At 31.4% G+C, this 17839-nt stretch overlaps 1 protein-coding gene across 1 annotated transcript; it reads right to left on the bottom strand.

Annotated features, from left to right (window-relative positions):
• Positions 1-826: 826 nt before the first annotated feature.
• Positions 827-3310, bottom strand: LOC107871200 (L-type lectin-domain containing receptor kinase S.4). The gene has a single exon (XM_016718044.2). It carries the CDS (start codon positions 3124-3126, stop codon positions 1054-1056), a length of 2073 nt encoding a protein of 690 aa, XP_016573530.1. The 5' UTR covers positions 3127-3310; the 3' UTR covers positions 827-1053.
• Positions 3311-17839: the final 14529 nt, after the last annotated feature.

Raw genomic sequence — 17839 nt, 5'->3', positions numbered from 1 at the left:
AGCTCGTATAACCTGATTTGTATAGTATTACTTGGGCCAGTTCACCATATAACAAGAAATTGCAGCATAATGCATAACAGACACTCAAATTTGGTCTTAGCCGGCAAGTACTCCACCTTTGAGTATGCACATCTAGACAGCTCAACTCGTCTTTTAGGCTAAATTGTTCAGACAAAACTTGTTATAGGGATTCAAGCTTGTTAAATGATCTATCATTCTTACTGAAGAGTAATGCTCAACTGGCTTTTGACACAGGTGTGAAGCAAGTCTATGCGGAAAGGATAGGAAAAAGCTCTATACGATACGCGAGTTGTGTCAGTTGAACACTCCACCGTTAGCACTGAGACACAATAGAGACGAATTGTCAGTTGAGACAAAGTTGAGGTGTCTAAATGTGCTTTCTCAAAGTTGAAGTGCTAACTTGTCAGTTGAGGCTGAGTTTGAGTGTTTGTTTGTATATTATGCCTAGTTTTAACATATCGGTGAAAAAAAGGGCAGCCTGGTGGCACTAAAGCTCTCGCAATGCATAGGGTCCGGGGAAGGGCATGACCACAAGTCTTACCTTGCATTTCTGTCATTTCTGTCATTTCTGTCAGAGGCTGTTTCCAAAGCGTGAACCTATGGCCTCTTATTCACATGACAACAACTTTACTAGTTACCATAAGGCTCCCCTTCTAGTTTTAACCATTTGGTTATCATTGATATCAACTTATTTTGCTCAATAGTCTTTACAGATCAGCAGCATTAAGTTAGCATGACTGCTGTAGAAGTATGCCATAACGTAATGTATTGAGAACGAGAACAGAGAAAAAGGGAAGGAACCAACTGAAGTCAAAATTCCTTTGAAATGGACAAAGATTCATCAAGATTCAAAATTGACTGACTGCTAAAATATATTCACATCTTACTCACACCAATATTCTCAAAACCAGAGAATGGTTGATACTTAAGCCATAAATTTACATTTAAGTCAGAAATCAAACCATAAAAAGAAGTCTTAAATATGGAGGGAGTTTGAGAGAGCAGGTAGAATGATCCCTCCATATCGCATGGCTACCTGTTGTCCTCTCTGCCAGAATCCGTTGGCCTTGCTGAATTAGCTTCAATATCAATATCTCCTTCACCATCATAAGCCGATGACCAAGTGCTTACTTTCTCTAGATAGGACGAAGATGGATAGGAAGGTACGAAGTCCTCTAACTCCATATCACTAGCGCCACTTTTCTTTCCATCATATTCATCAGGCGCTGATAATGTCTCGGGCAGCACCACCTCCCCTTCCAAGTATCTAACGACTAGCCTCATACTAGGTCTCTTAGATGATGTATTATTTGAACACATTAGTCCTAATTTAAGCACCATCAAGGCCTCCATCTCATCATATTCGCCGTTTAGTCTTGGATCAACCACTTCAAGAATGGCTCCTTCGCTCCATTTATCCCATACCCAATCCACTATGATTAACTCCTCAGGCAATGCCTTTGCCTCAATCGGCCTCCTCCCACAAGCAACTTCTAGCAGCAATGCACCAAAGGCAAAAACATCTGAGCTTGTCGTTGGCTTTCCAGTTTTGGTTAATTCTGGAGCTAAATAACCCAATGTGCCCACTACTCTTGTTGTGCTAGGATTTGCTCCACGCTCGTATAACTTAGCAAGTCCGAAATCTCCAAGTCTTCCATTCATTTCTGAATCTAACAACACATTCCCTGCTTTAATATCTCGATGAATTACAGTTTGTTCCCATTCTTCGTGTAAATACAACAAACCAGAAGCGACACCTTTAATAATCTTGAATCTCTGCTCCCAAGTTAAAACAACTCTTGGTTCATCGTAAATGTATTTGTCTAAGCTTCCATTAGGCATAAAGTCATAAACAAGTAACAAGTCACCGCTTCGCCGACACCATCCTATGAGCTGAACCAAATTTCTATGTCTAAGGCGACCAATAGTGGCGATTTCAGAAACAAATTCTTGAAGACCTTGCTTCGCTTCATGATTTATTCGCTTAACAGCAACAACGTTATTGGTCTTAGGCAACAACCCTTTATAAACTCGACCAAATCCACCAAAACCAAGTAACTCTTCATCTCTAAAACCCCTTGTAGCCTTCTTTAACTCCTTATAAGAAAACCTATGTGGACCTATTTCGAGTTCCCAAGGTTCAATCACATCTATGTTCTTGAATTTCCAAATGACATACAAGGCTAAAATAAGTCCAAATGCAAGAAACATGACAGCAGACAAAGAGGTAGCAACAATTAAGGTTGTTTGGTCCTTCTTAGGCTTAGGTAAAGAAGGCAGTGAATCAAGATCCAAAGATTGAGCCATCCCATTCATCTTGAAACTCCAACCAAATATATAATGTGAACTAGCAAGCAAACCAGTTGAAGCAGAAAATCCAACATACATGAATTCCTCAAGAATTGGAGAAAGGTCCACATGGTAAGACAAAATTGAATAACTTGGTTTTCTTGAAGACATGGAAAGTGTAACATTCAATAAATTTCTACTTGAATCATAGTCAATCCAAGCCTGAATTGTCTTTCCACACTGCAGAAAAAGATTCTGCTTAGTAGAACTTCCTTCAGAAAAGTAACTAGCATTAACAGAAGCATTGGATTCCAAATTATTAATATCAATACCAACATGATTATCACTAATATCACCTAACTCAAAATCTTGAACAGTATCAAATTCAACAGCAAACAAATGATTAGAAAAATTCCCAACATCACTGTTATTCAAAAGTCCTAAATACTGACTAGGACGTGCACCTTTCATTTCATTACTTGTTGATATTGTAAAAGCAAAACCATGACCACCTAACTTAGCATATTCAGGAACAATCCCAAAAGCAAAAGCAGTAGAAAAAGAAGAAACATTATTACCAAACTGATCATTCTTGAATCTTATTGGATTTTTGTAAAATACATGACCAACAACTCTAGATGTTTCATCTGTAAGCTGTAAAACACCATTCTTGGAAATTTGAGCAACCCCATTTACACTAAGATTATTAGGTTCAACTTCATTAAAACCATTGTAAACAAACTCAACAGAAACAACTGTTCTTGATAACAAAACAAAGAGTACCAAGACAAGTGTTGGTTTAATTTTTTTGGTCATGGTGGCATAGTTAGTTCAAGAAGTATGTGTGGTGTGTGATGATTTATAGCTGTATCTAGACATTCTTTTTGTAGAGTTGGTTCTTGATTTGCCACATGTGATTAAAATGGAAAGAAGAAAGTGTTGGGAAAGTGAAAGAGTGGGGTTCAGAGGTTGTGGTGGTGGGGTGATTAAGTGCAGAACTATAACTACAGTCCATGACTAGCCAACAATTACATACACCTTTGACACTTGGACTTAAGAAAATGATTTTTACATTTTACATGTTGAGAGTATGAATGTTGTAGCGGATTGCGTGTTTAGCTGAATTCAGTAATTTTATTTATTAGTTTTAAAATTTTATTGAATATGCGCAGTCGAATGCTATGTTTTTCCTTTTGCTACCTTTTTTATTATGTTGGTTTGGGGTATTTAAGATTGATAAATTTCTAATTCGGACTTCACCATGAGAAAATATCATATAATATTTAGTGGCTATGCTGAAATCATGCTTGAGATTAAAAAATTTCTCAATTTATTAATTATTACGTTAAATTTGACATGAAAAAAGTTAAATATTAACAAAGTGGAGTTTTGAAAGAAAAGAGTTGGTAAGAGATAAATTCCTAAATTAAATGGCAATGAGAGCTTAATTAGCAACCTATTTGTCATGGTTAGGAGGATAATTGGTCAATCTAACTTGGATTGATTAGTTGGTTAACTACTCTCTTGTTATAAATTGAAATATCTTCTCTTTCATTAAAATCACATCAATAAAAATACTCGTTATATATTTTTTTTTGCAAATATCTCGATTCCACCCTGAACTTGAAGTCATAACTTCATAGACTAATATATAAATTGAAATTTTGATGAATAACTTTCTTTATAAAACAAACATAGCATAAAAATCAGTGGTAGAACCAGAATTTTCATTAAGAATGTCAAAATATAAATAAATAAATTCACAAAGAAATCAAGAGATGACGATATGTAACACATATGGAAGAAAAAATATTTTTACCTAGTTGTACAATGTAATTTTTTGACGAATGAATGTCGGTCGACACCCGTCAAGCACATGTGACTCCGCCACTAATAACAACAACAAATAGTGTTTCGATTAAGTGGGATTCAAAAAAAGATAAATTGTGTACAAATCTTACCCTTTCATAAAAGAAAAGTTATTTCTGATCGATTCAAGAAAAAATAATCTAAAGCAATCTAGAAAAAGAACATCAAAAGATAAAACATAGGATAAACATATAAAATATGGTGTTTGTTGATAAGTAGATTATTGTTTAATTTTGTTAAAATCAACGCTAAGTTAGTAAGGTTGCACTTTCATTAGTATATCATCAAGATATGCCAATTAATTATTGTATTATTTAGCCAATTAGGATAACCCTATTTGCAGAAAGAATATTAACGTGAGTTCCACCTGGGCAAATTTTGACTTCTTCGTTGCTAACAAATGAGTTTTGGAAAATTATACTCCTACAATATATATATATATATATATAAAATTAAAATTATTATTCTAAATATATTTCTTGATTCTTTAATTTTTCTCTAGCTTGTTTTGCTTTGTTCATCTTATTGTTTATTATCGTTATTTTCTTTTCAATTACGCTTTAATTTAAATTTCTTTTAGCTAAGAATTTATCGAAAACAATCTCTCAGATCTCACAAAAATAGAGATAAAGTCTAAGTAATTTTTGCCTTCTTATATCCCATTTGTGGAATTACATACACTATTAAATGGGTGAATTTGTAAAGTGTTCACACTTAATTGTAAAGTTCTCAAAAAAAATTAAATGGGTCAATTTGTAAAACTATTTTTTATTTTACAATTTATTAATCAATGTGTAAAATAAAATATGCCTAATTAATATGAAACGTAAGAAATAATTTTTATACATTTAATTTTTATATTTTAAATTTTTTCAATGAAAATTTTGATACTGCCAGGCAATGAAAGGGAAAGAAACTAACATGGGTTGTGGTGCAGTGGATGGAGCTGCTCCACCTTTAATCAGAAGTCAAGGATTCGATCCTGAATATGGAAAAAACTCTATTGAAAGCGCTGCCCCCTTAATAGGCCCTGCAACAAGCGATTCAGATTAATCCACGATCACCGGACATTGGATGGAAAATAAAGAAAAAAGGGAAAGAAAAAAAGCTAATAAGTGCATTAGTACTATTAATTTATGAGTTTCATTGACTTATACGCCAACTTTACCCATTAATTTATTATCTGCCACCTCATAACTTAGATATATACTCCCTCCTTTTAAAAAAGAATGATTTATTTTAAATTGACAAAAAATTTAAGAAAATAAAAAAGATTATTGAATCATGTGGCTTAAATTAAATTTGTGTCAAATATACTAAAATGTCATTTAATCTTGTAGTCCTAAATATGTAATGTAGAAAGTTAAAATTAAAGTATTGCCAAAAAAAAAAAGAATCATTCATTTTAAAACGAACTAAAAAGGAAAGTAGGTCATTCGTTTTTAAAGAGAGGGTAGTATCTTTATCTATATGAAAACAAATTAATATAATGAGAGGATGCCTAACTAAATTAATCTATTATATAAAATTAATTGAATGTATAGTATGGGTGAATTGTAGGCCTGCTATATTTAGTCGATTATATTTTGGATTTAGTTTATCACTGTACAAAATTATGGTAAAATAACATAAATATACATCTTAACTCATTATATTTACATAATTTTTCACCTTTATAAAATAATTACAAAAAATTTAATTAATTATATATCTTCATTGAATGTATTGAAAAGCTAATTATGTATCTCAACAGATTCAAAATTAAAAAAAAATATATCAAAAGCTAATTATATATTTTTTATAAAGAAAAAACGTAGCTTCAATGGATGAATTATGTATCTCAGTAGATCTAAAATAAAAAATAGATATAAGAGTTAATTATGTATTTGTACAAAGAAAAAACGCATTTATGTTAGATGTATTATGTATCTCGACATAATATATATATATTGAGATCTAATTATGTATCTCGACAGATTCAGAATTAAGATTTCAGTAATTTTGTAAAATGTTGAAATTCTTTATACTCAAACTTCAAACTGTCAAAATTTATGTTGTTTGTCGAAAGAACTGGTACAAACCATATGATCAATCGTAAAAGTGCAAATATAAGTTAAGAGCGATAAATAAATAATATCAGAAACTTTTATACTCTTTGTTATTTAACTATTGAGCTCTTTGTTGTTTAACTATTGATGTGTGAATTTCTTTGACTTATTCACTAACTTTACCAACTAATTTATACTAATTCTTATTAGGCGTGTTAACGGGGAAGTAATAATTGCACTTTCTTCCAAGGTACAACTTAATCTTTGTTATAATCATGATTTAGAGAAAGCTAACAACTATTTGGATATTAGGGTAGTTTGGTTGGGAAAGAGTTATTTCGGGATAATTAATTTCGGGATTAATTATCTCAGAATTATTTGAGATTAGTTAACGTATCCCATCACTATAGTGTAAATGGTGGGATAACAATTTCGGTATTATTTAATACCTCCAACCAAACATGAAATAAAATAATCTTTCATTTTATACCGGGACTATTTATCCCTTATACCTCACACCAAACGAAACCATAATCGGTCAAAAAGTTTACTCTCGTCTATCCAAAATAATTGATAGTAATTTAGACACGCGAATTAAAGAATTTACGTACTCCTAAATATCATTGTTGAATTACTGATTTTTCTCACCGCATTCAATGAGTAATTTATGCGATGAAACATGAATTTTTTTTTATTCATTTTTCATCAAATTAGCTCACTCAGATAACATATGGTGGAAAATATATCCTAGCTAAAATACCGAGAAGCTTTCTACTTTTCACTCTTCTATTCTTTCTTTTTCTCAATGATTCAATCAAAATATATACCTGTGAGGATAATTTTCAATGAAGATTTTCAATGATTCAATCAAAATATATACCTGTGAGAGAATAGCTACTGGACAATTTTCAGTGAAGATTTTCAATGAAAATAGTTATTTTTATAGTAACGAATTAATTAGAAAATTTTGTGAAAAGCGCAAAATTGAAAAAAGAACTACATATCTTTTGATTTTGTAAAACATCAATTAGTTTGGACCAATCTTTAAAGGTTAAAGTATCAATTAATATGAACGGGAGAGAGTTTTAGAATAGATAAATTAGTTAAATAATAGTACTCTAATATTTATATTAATGATAAATAAATTTTAAAAACTATTATAAAGTAAACTGAGAATAGGTTTATGAAATTATTCCAAATATTTTTTATCCTAAAAATATTTTTGTATGAAAAGCATATACTTTTTTGCATGGCTATTTAATGGATTTGTGAGTATTTTAATTTGTGAATGCACTCTCCTTGAGCAAATCTTCAAGAATACTTCTTCAAAAAATAATTAAAAATAAAATGAAATCAAATGGTGCGTATATTAGAAATGTTTCAATCAAAACAAATTTCATATTGAATATTTAATTAACTAAAGTCAAGTGGAAGTTATTTTCATAGTTCCCCTTGCCTTTTTTAATCTTCCAATTCCCCCACATTAATCCAACTTGTATTACAAAGGTGCAACTTACTTTCGACAATTGGCACCACATATTAATAGAGAATATATATTTTATTTATATTTTTAAATTGAGTTATGTTTTAAGTGAATAATTGAACTCCTAATAAAGTGTTATAATTTGACATTTTTGATTTAATTATAGAAAAAATATTCCATGTATTTATATCTATTTAGTTAAATTGATCGCATAAAATATATTATTTTTTTTAGTTATATATGTTCGCTTTAAGTAACTAGTAAAATTCTAGATATTTTCTACCAAAAGTTGGTGGCGACCAACTTTTCGCTTTTGAATTTTTTTTTATACCTTTTACGTCTCAAGTAAACTTCTTAGAAGCACTTTGTATCTTTGCTAAATACCTTCAAAAATTAAAAAGTGTTTAAAAGTCAAAAACATCTAAAAATAAGTCAATTCAAACACCCTTTTAAGTCTTGATAGAAAATGGCTTAATACATATACATCCTCTTAAACTTGTCAATGAATTTTATTTAAACACATAAATTATGACTTGGTTATAATTAGACACTTAAAACATATGATAAAATGATAATTCTATTAGATACTTTCGATTTAAATTTTTAAGAAGATCATCACATTTATTTTACATGAAGAAATAAGAAATATAAATAGTTTAAAGAATAAATATTCATTCAATTATTGTGTCCATGAAGAGGAATTGGAAGCAATGTAAAATGAATGAAAAAGTGATTTATGTCATGGAGAAATGGAAATGTTGGCCAAATAGCACGATTATTACCTTTTCAATGTGATTTTGGAAGCAAATCCAAAAATAGTATAAAGTGTGTCAATTCTTTTTGCTATGCAATTGTGCCTTGATTGAAGCCATGGTCAGAGCCTTGGGATTGAACCTCTATAGCTGCACTAATTTTTTGGATCTTATAATTGGAAGTTGCTTCTATTAGTAGAATCCACAAATTAATGGATTTAAATGCTAAGCTTATTATAGTAGTAAGTAAAAATTTGGGATCCACAGCACCAATCAATTTAAATGCTTCATATATTTGCTTTTGCTTTTTATCCTTTTCTAATTTTTTTTTTTTTTTTTTTTAATTGAAGAATCAAAATTCATTTTCACTTTATAATTGATTTTAAAATTGGAGTTGGAGTTAAAGTTTGAATGTGTTTTTTAAAATATGATTCATACCTTTATCTTTTAAAAAATTAGTGACTTATTTATTCAAAATATATAATTATATTTAATCTAAAAGAATAATATTTTAAAATATATAGCACAGAATACGATAAATTAAATATCATATGCGAGTTACGACATACATTACAAAAATATTTTAACTTTGTTTGAAAATTTTGAAGTAGAAGTTATATTTTATTAAATAACTTATACAAATAATAAAACTGATTTTTTAAATGTACTTTGCTTAAATTCATGAATGTAATTTGAAAGTCATTTTTATAACTATCACAAAAGTTACATTAAAAATTGAAAAAAATACACTAAGAATGAGAGAAATGAAAATAAGATTTTGGATATTTTTCAACTTTCAAATTATATTCAGAAAGAAATTACTATTATACTTTTAAAAAAATAATTTTAAAAAATATTTCTATTATTTGACTTAATATTATTGGGCCCGTACCTTGCACGTGCATTTTGGAACTAGTATATCTATATTTATATCTATAATCTATAATCTATATCTATCTATACTATATTAAAAGTGTGAAGACCCTTTGAAAAAGTGAATCAAACTTTTTGTCCTTCATTAAAACACTCCACAATAGACAAAATAGTCTTTTCAACTGTTTTCTTCGATTTATAATATTTAACATTGACTATAATAAATATCTAAAAAAATAAATAAATAAGGTTTTCTACTTATAGATGAATTCCTAAATTTAAGGTAATATTTTGTTGAGTGTTTTTACCATTTTTCTTAATATAGGACTCCTAAATTTCATGGAAAGAAATTAAAGATTCTAAAATATATGGATTAAATATGCGTTGTAAACCTAATCAGTATTTATAGGATTTTTTTCCTTTCAACGTAATACTTTGTTTTCCTATAATATACTGCACATTGAATTCAAATTGTTTGATTATTTATTCATAAATTATGATAAGAAATTCCAAAAAATAGGTTTAAAAGTATTCCTATTAGTAACTTAAGAAAATCCTATAAACTAGGTTTTAAAACTCTACTACTTTTCTGATTTTTAAAAATTTAAAATCAACAAATATTTTCCATAATTGAATAATGTACTAAAGTCCATAATTTTAGTAATCATACGTTTATGTTTTTTTTTTTTTAGAAAAGAAGTATATTTTATTTTATTTAAAAGGAAATTAAAAGTCTACATAGTTGAACTAAAAAAAGGAACCATGAACGTCTAAAGAAACAGAATCTAAAACTCCTATTTTTATGAGTTTTGGTTTATTTGGTGTTCATAAATAATTTAGGGAAAAAAATTATATATCTATCATATTTAAATAATTTTTTTCTTGAAGAAAAAGATTTTGGACCTCTGTAAATTAAGTATTCTTCATTTCTACAACAATACAATGGTATCTACAAATGAACATATGGAGCAAAAAATATTTATTTTTGGTCTTAGATTAGTTGTTCTTTATTGTTTGACTTGGAATTCTTTTACGTCATGAAATATATTTTTGTAATATTTAATTTGCTTTGTAGGTGCATTAGTTTTTGTAGGTATCTTGAAGATGGATGATGAAAAAAATCAAAATATCAATGAATTTATTTGTAATATAATTTTCGACAATGGGCGAAGCAACGCTTAACTTTCATTTAAGCTTACATATTGTTGCATCAGTTTATTGTTCAGTTTTAATAAGCTTACATATAATGATCTTGTGTACAAGGTGATTAATATTGCATATGTTTCACGAGTTTTGTTTTAATATTATGGTTCAGGTTAATTTTCAAACAGACAAGAAGTAGAAGTGAAAAGATTATAGCAGATTTAGGCAAAGGTGATGGAGAATCCAATTCTTGAATGGGATCTACGATAAGTTGAAGAGCAAGCATTGCCCCATTTGGTATGGCTATGAGGGTGGTTGAAGTGGCTGGAATGATTCTCTTACAAAAAAATTGTTCTTCATCCTTTGAGGATTCTCTTACATAAACTTTGTTGTTCGTCCTTTGACGTCCTGGCTAAAAATGTGATAGCATTTCGCCTGCTTAATGTGTGTTTTAATGTTGTCATCAGAGCATATATGAAGCTCCAAATGTCATATTAGGAAGGTTTTTTTTTGCCGTTCTATAGCCTTGGTAGTTTTTCTTAATTTAGTTGAAGTTGGTTTAATGCTTTTATATGTTTTTTTTTAATTAATATAGTAACTTTTTATTAAAGTATTTTTCATTTTTTAATAAGATCAATGAAGTTGTTTATTAATCAAAGTATTACTTTTACAATATCTAAGCGATTTTATACAATTAAACTCATTAAAATGAGGTACACGCGCGGAGCGCGTACTCTAAACTATTATATATATGTGTGTGTATTATTTTTTGGGTCAATTCAATCGTTTTGCTTTGTAATTGTGTGTTGTTTGTAATAATTATTTTATATTTATAGTAAATTTGAATTTACCCATTACAAAGTATATTTAAGTGTGTGCAGGGTAATATATATATATATATATATATATATATATATGTGCGCGCGCGCGTGCGTGCGTGTGGTTTCTTTGGTGGGCGGTGGGGGTGGGGTGGGGATGTCAATTACAACATGATTTTCATTTTTAAGGGCTTATGTCCAAAGCTTTTAGTAAAAAGTGAAGAAATCTCAATCATTGAAACTTGAAAGTTGTTTGAAACTAGTTAATAATTTTATTCTGTTGTTTCTATTTCTTTCCTTTTCTCGTCTAGGCATGTTGTACCAATCTATCAAATTTTAATACCCCAAATCATATATAGTGTGTAATTAATTGAGAAAAAAAAAAACGAAAAATTACACAAATACACAACTTATGGTTTCAATATTACAAAAAATTTTAACTCTCTAAATATATTACAAAAATCACAATATATACATAGAATGATATGTATATGTTGGTTATGTTATTATATTAATAGAGAGAGAATAAAGTAATTAAAAAATAGGAGAGAGTATAATTACTTTCAAAAGAATTAGTATTTATGTTACTTAAAGAAAGAAAAATTGGGCTATTGGGCTAAAGCCCAATTTAGAAGGGAAAAGGAAAAGGGCTGTCTTTCTACCCAGTTCCTTATGGAATAGGAAATTTAATAATAATAATAATAATAATAATAATATATATTATTGAAGGCATCAGTTCTGCCTGCGCACGCACAAAGCTGGAAACGGAGAATCAATTGTCATTCCGTGACAATATATATATATATATATATATATATAGTGAAATTTAGTTAATTTATTTTGGATAGTGAAATTTAATTGCTTAAGGCAAGAATTATGGATAATAAGGGTTGTTTTGGATACTAGTTCAATGAATTGAAAATATCATGGAACCTTGAAGGTTGGTAGTCTAATTTTATCATGAATTAGCCTAAAATAAGAGATTTAACACGAGAATGGATATGATGTGATTATAGGTTTGATCCAAGAAAGTGATACAAATCGTTTGAGGTGACAAATTTGGTATTTCGACACGTGTACTGTGGGTAGTAATCTTACCATAATTTGTTTTATTAACTTGGATATTTTATACTTGATTTTGATGAAATAATGAGTTACGAATGGTTATTTGAGATATGATATTATTACTGTGAATATTCTCCACTTACATGAGAAATATGTATTTTGCCATGTGTATTTTTTCAAATTTACATGTAACATGATTTGATAGGAACTTTAAATGATATGGTATTATTTTGAAAAAATGCTTTCATATGAATATCCTATTGTTTAAAAATAATTTATAAATGGGAGTAGACCTTGATTTGAATCTCGTAGCTAACGACGGGATCATTAGACCTGGTGCACCTTGTATTTACTGATGACTGTAACAACCCTCGCTAGTGGGAAGGTAGAACTAGCATACTGTTAATGATATGATATTTGACTCCTTTATGAGGGGTCCACTGCTATGGGCTATTCTTGATGAAGAAGAATATCACATTGATTACATGATTCATTCTTGGAAACCTCCCAAATTTGTAATATTTGATATGATACGATGCTTTTTGAGTTTATTACTGTACTATTTAGTCACTTTTATTACATAAAAGAAAGAATATTGTTTATTGTTACTGTTTTCTGAAAGAACATTTATTTCATGATGTTTTACGACTTGTCCCCAATGAAACGATTGTGGTTAAGTGTTATTACTCATTGAGGCAGCGTCTCACTCCTTGCTATTATTTTTCAGAGAACGCAGGTAACTGTGAGGATCTCGTTGGCTAGAAAAATTGAGTAGCATATTCCTGGTGAGCCCCACATTTGTTCGCGTAGGCAGAAGTTTATTTATTTGTTACGTTCTGTTCCTTCAAAACTCTTAGAGTCGCTCCATAGTCATGTCTTTAGAAGTTTTGAGTATTCTTTCATTATTTTGGATCTGTGGAGTATTGGTCTTCCTCTTGTTTTTGGAGATGAATTGTGTATTGTTAATTGGTAGTATTGGTGCAAATATTTGAGGATTTCGGTGGATTGTGTTGGTGTGATTGATGTGTTAGTTGTGGTGCTGTTGATTTGAGACAGAGAATTTTCTTGTTAGGTCCAAAACAGGGGAAACTCTGTCCGATTTTTTGTAGAATTCTGATGAGGCTTGCTTTAGAGTCCTAAACACCTTAGCGCCGGTCATGATCCCTTTTTGGGTCATGACACACATCCATAATAAAGATAGAAAGGAAAAAAATGCGAAGAAATTTGATATTACGTGAACAGAAAATCCACTTTGATTATAATTTTTTTAGATACTTTCTAAATATTTTGAATTGCTAGTCAGCTATTGTGAATGGTAGTACTTTTTATGTAGTTTTTAAATATGTAAATTTTATTTTAAAGAAAATAAAAATCTTATGTATGACTTCACACAAACACTAATTAATTTAATTATTATATTTCGAATCAAGCCAAATTAATTAAAATAAAGATATAGCTTTAGCAAAGTACACTAAAACAAATTAATTAAGCCAAATTAATCCGATTTTCTGTAGAATTCTGATGAGGCTTGCTTTGGAGTCCTAAACTCCTTAGCGCCGATTATGATCCTATTTTGAGTCGTGACAAAGTTGGTATCAGAAAGCCTAGGTTTATTCTTGGAGCACACGGTAGTAGTAGAATCTCAATTATGGTTATGTTTCCGGCCATTTCAATAATCGTGTTCTGCGAGAGCGTGGTAGGATGTGTCTTGATTTTCTTTCTCACTCTTCCTTACGTGTGTGACATTTTGGATCAATTAGGTGAATCTAACTGTCTTATTTTGTTAATCAGATAGTTCGTAGAGCAACTACTGGTAAGGAAAGAGGAGGAGCCCATAAAAGAGGCCGAGGTAGGGGTAGTCGTGATACCGCAGAGAACTGCACTGCCACTCTAAGAAGTTCAAGAGAGCCCGCTCCTGAAAGAAATGATAGTCTACCTCCACCATCTTATGAGGGTTGTACTGCTGAGACACTTATTTCCATGCAAAGAGCCATAGAGGGCTTGGCCGATCGATTGGATAGATAAGAGAGGGATGGTCAACACAATTCTGCATGGCCTCAGCCCCAATTCCAGGCACCTGTTCAAACGTACAACTTGGGAAACAAGGAGGTATCTTTGCAGGAGTTTCTAAATTTGAAGTCACCAAAATTCACAGGTTCAGACAGTTCAGTTGATCCTCAGAGTTTTTTGGATGGTACTTTCAAGGCACTGCATGCGTTAGGGTGTTCTAGTGAGAGGGTTGTAAAGCTTGCATCGTACAAGTTGGAGGACATGGCTAACACTTGGTATGATACTTTATTGCTAGGAAGGCCTGCTGAGGCAACGCTACTAACATGGAACGAGTTTACTAAGTTCTTCATGGATACCTTTCTTCCTGACAGTCAGAAACAGAAATATGCAACTCAGTTTGAGAGATTGGTTCAGACTCCAGATATGGATGTGTCGACCTATAATACTATGTTTTGTAAGCTGGCTAGATATGCTCCATACTTGGTATCCATAGAAGAAGCTCGAGTCCAGAGGTTTTTAAATGGGCTGGTTGCTCATCTTTATAATGCAGTGGCCCCACAGATGAAAGTCTTGACCTATTATGAGATAGTGGATCTTGCTAGAATGATTGAGGACAAGGGTCGTGTAGAGCGGACAGCTTATGAGGTTCGTAAGAAGGCTAAGATGGGTGGATCTTAACGTGGTGACTTAAGTGCAAATCGCAGAGCGGAAAATAAGGGAAAGCATCAGGGCCATTAGACAGGGACAGATTTGGTTTCACAGTCTGCGTATAAGCCACCTTCTATACAGGGAATGCAGGGGTCTTCAGCATCTCAGGGATATCGTAGTTCTGGCCATATGTATGCTACTACTCCATCCTATCAGACTTGTAGCAAATCACATATGGGACAGAGTCGTGTTTTGACTGGAGAGTGTTTTTGATGTGGTCAGTTGGGTCATCGCATCAGGGATTGCCCTCAGGCTCAGAGAAATGTTAGTCAGGGTTCTGGTCAGGTAGCTGTACCTAGCCAGACTACTCATAATACTACAAGTAATGGAAATAGAGGCCGAGGTAATGGAGATCGGGTTGCTGGCAATCAGGCACAAGAAAATGCTGGTATAGGACAGCCAAGAGTTTTACACTAAATAGGCAGTATGTTCAGGCCTCGAATGCAGTTGTTACAGATATTTTTTCATTTATTTTTTTTATGCATATGATTTGATTGATCCAGGTTCTACCCACTTTTATGTGTCCTCATACTTTGCTGTGAGATTTGATAGATAGCGAGAGATGCTAAATTATCCTTTTCTTGTTGCTACTCTCGTGGGAGATTCCTTATTAATTGAGTGTGTGTATCGTGATTGCGAGATTATAGTGGGAGGTAGGGATACCCTTGATGACCTGATTGTACTTGATATGATTGAGTTTGATGTGTTGATAGGCATGGATTGGTTATCTCCTTACTATGTTACCGTAGATTGTCATGCAATGATAGTTCGATTTGAGATACCCAACGAATCTAGTTTTGTATTGGAAGGGGGTCAAGTTCCAGAGATTAGTAAAGTTATATCTTTTATGAAGACGCAACGACTATTGAAGAAAGGTTGTATGGGTATCTTGGCTATGATAAGTGATTCTAGAGAAGGACCACTTAGTTTGGAGGAACTACCTGAGGTGAAGGAATTTTCTAATGCATTTCCTGAGGAGTTGCCAGGATTACCTCCAATACGAGACATAGACTTCGGTATTAATTTGGCACCTGACACTATGCCAATATCTATACCCCCATATCGCAGCAAGACTTACTAGATATGAGTTTCATCAGATCGAGTATATCGCCATGGGGTGCACCCGTTTTGTTTGTAAAAAGAAAGATGGGTCTCTAAGAATGTGTATTGACTACTGTTTTGCGGAAATTTTGACTTTTTTAGAGTCTCCACTTAATTTATTTTAAAAGGAATTAAGAAAACCTTTGAAAGTTATTTAAACGATCCAAAACAAAAAAAAATCATTTAAGTTTGAAGATTCTGAGTAAGTTGTTCCTATTAATACTCTTGGATAGTTGTTAAGACACTAAGAGTATCCGCTAACTTGCGGTTATCCGGACTGTTTGAAAATATCTTTTGACTAACTTCAAAAAGAAAGATTGATTGTTGAAAAGTAATTGATTTTAGGAAAAGACTTTTGTAAAAGAGATTTGGACGATTCAGTAGGGATTTTAACTAAGTCTAAATAAATTAATAACAAAGCATGTAAAAGGAAAAGGGAGAAAATAAAAGACTTAGGCCATTGAGCCCAAATTAATAGACTATGTCCTAATCTAATTGGGCTTTTGGCCAACTTGCACCTGTCCTAATCTAAATATTGGGCTTTCGGCCCACAACCTGTCCTAATCTAAATATTGGGCTTTCGGCCCACAACCTGTCCTAATCTAGTTTTCGGACCTTTAAGGCTCAAAATCCCCCTCACCTGTATTAAAATACAACTTTGGTTTCGAGGCCCAAATAAATAAATAAATAAATGACTAAATAAATAAATAAATAAAAAGAAGACGATAGTAAAAAATTGAGACTTTTCAAATATTTTAGTGACCTCATCAACAGATTTTGACCCATTTTCTTTCTTCGTCTATCTTCTAGCACCCGCACACCATGTAGTGGACCTTGGGTTTAAACTTCGGACTTGACTCGAAGAGGTGAGCCTCATTGACCCATTACGAAATGCAAGAGGAGAGGAGTCCATTTGAACTCGAGATATTTTTTGCATGCAAAGAAAAGATAAAGAAATTAATATACGTTCAAGGCATAATAGTTACATATTTTAAAGCAAAAGAAAATATCAAGAATCAATTTTTGAATTATAATGATATGCACACTTGCATGCCTTATGACTTATGTTCATATTAAGAATGAGTAAAGGTAAAAGGAAGAAGGTCATATTCAATGAATTAATGCGAGAAACAAACAACGTAAGCTTGCAAAAGTAAAGGGATGAGGCAACAAGAAAAATACTCATGACTTCTAAAATTGAACAAACATAGACACTAATCCATATAACAAAAGAAAATAAAGGTTAACTTTTCAAAAAAGAGAATCTTTAAATTTCAATTAAGGCGACATTAATGAAAATTCATACATCTAAATTACAACCAACATTTTATGAAAAAACGTGTAACGGCCTATGATTTATATTTCTAAGACATCGTTGATTCTCTTTTGACATTATGAATAAAAGAGAGACATGAATCAAATCTTTACACACACAAAGAGCACATATAACAATTCGGAATAAGAAAATAAAAATAAAAGTTTAGCATCTCTAAAAGTGAAATATCGTTCAACAATCACACTATGCATGAGTCAAAAATATCCAAATAATTCTATTTAGCCACAAAAGTCCAAACTTTCTCATCATTTAGACAAGACAACATGCGAACAAAAGAGGAATAAACATCTTGGATTAAAATAAAGCTAGTACTTCATCTCTTA

This window comes from Capsicum annuum, chromosome 5 (assembly GCF_002878395.1).
Source record: "Capsicum annuum cultivar UCD-10X-F1 chromosome 5, UCD10Xv1.1, whole genome shotgun sequence".
NCBI classification, from domain to species: domain Eukaryota; kingdom Viridiplantae; phylum Streptophyta; class Magnoliopsida; order Solanales; family Solanaceae; genus Capsicum; species Capsicum annuum.
The sequence above is the reverse complement of the archived record's forward strand: the minus strand, read 5'-3'. Positions and strand labels throughout refer to the sequence as shown.

Coding starts and splice junctions, on each gene's coding strand:
- LOC107871200 (XM_016718044.2), bottom strand. CDS start 3,126: ATGACCAAAAAAATTAAACCAACACTTGTCTTGGTACTCTTTGTTTTG.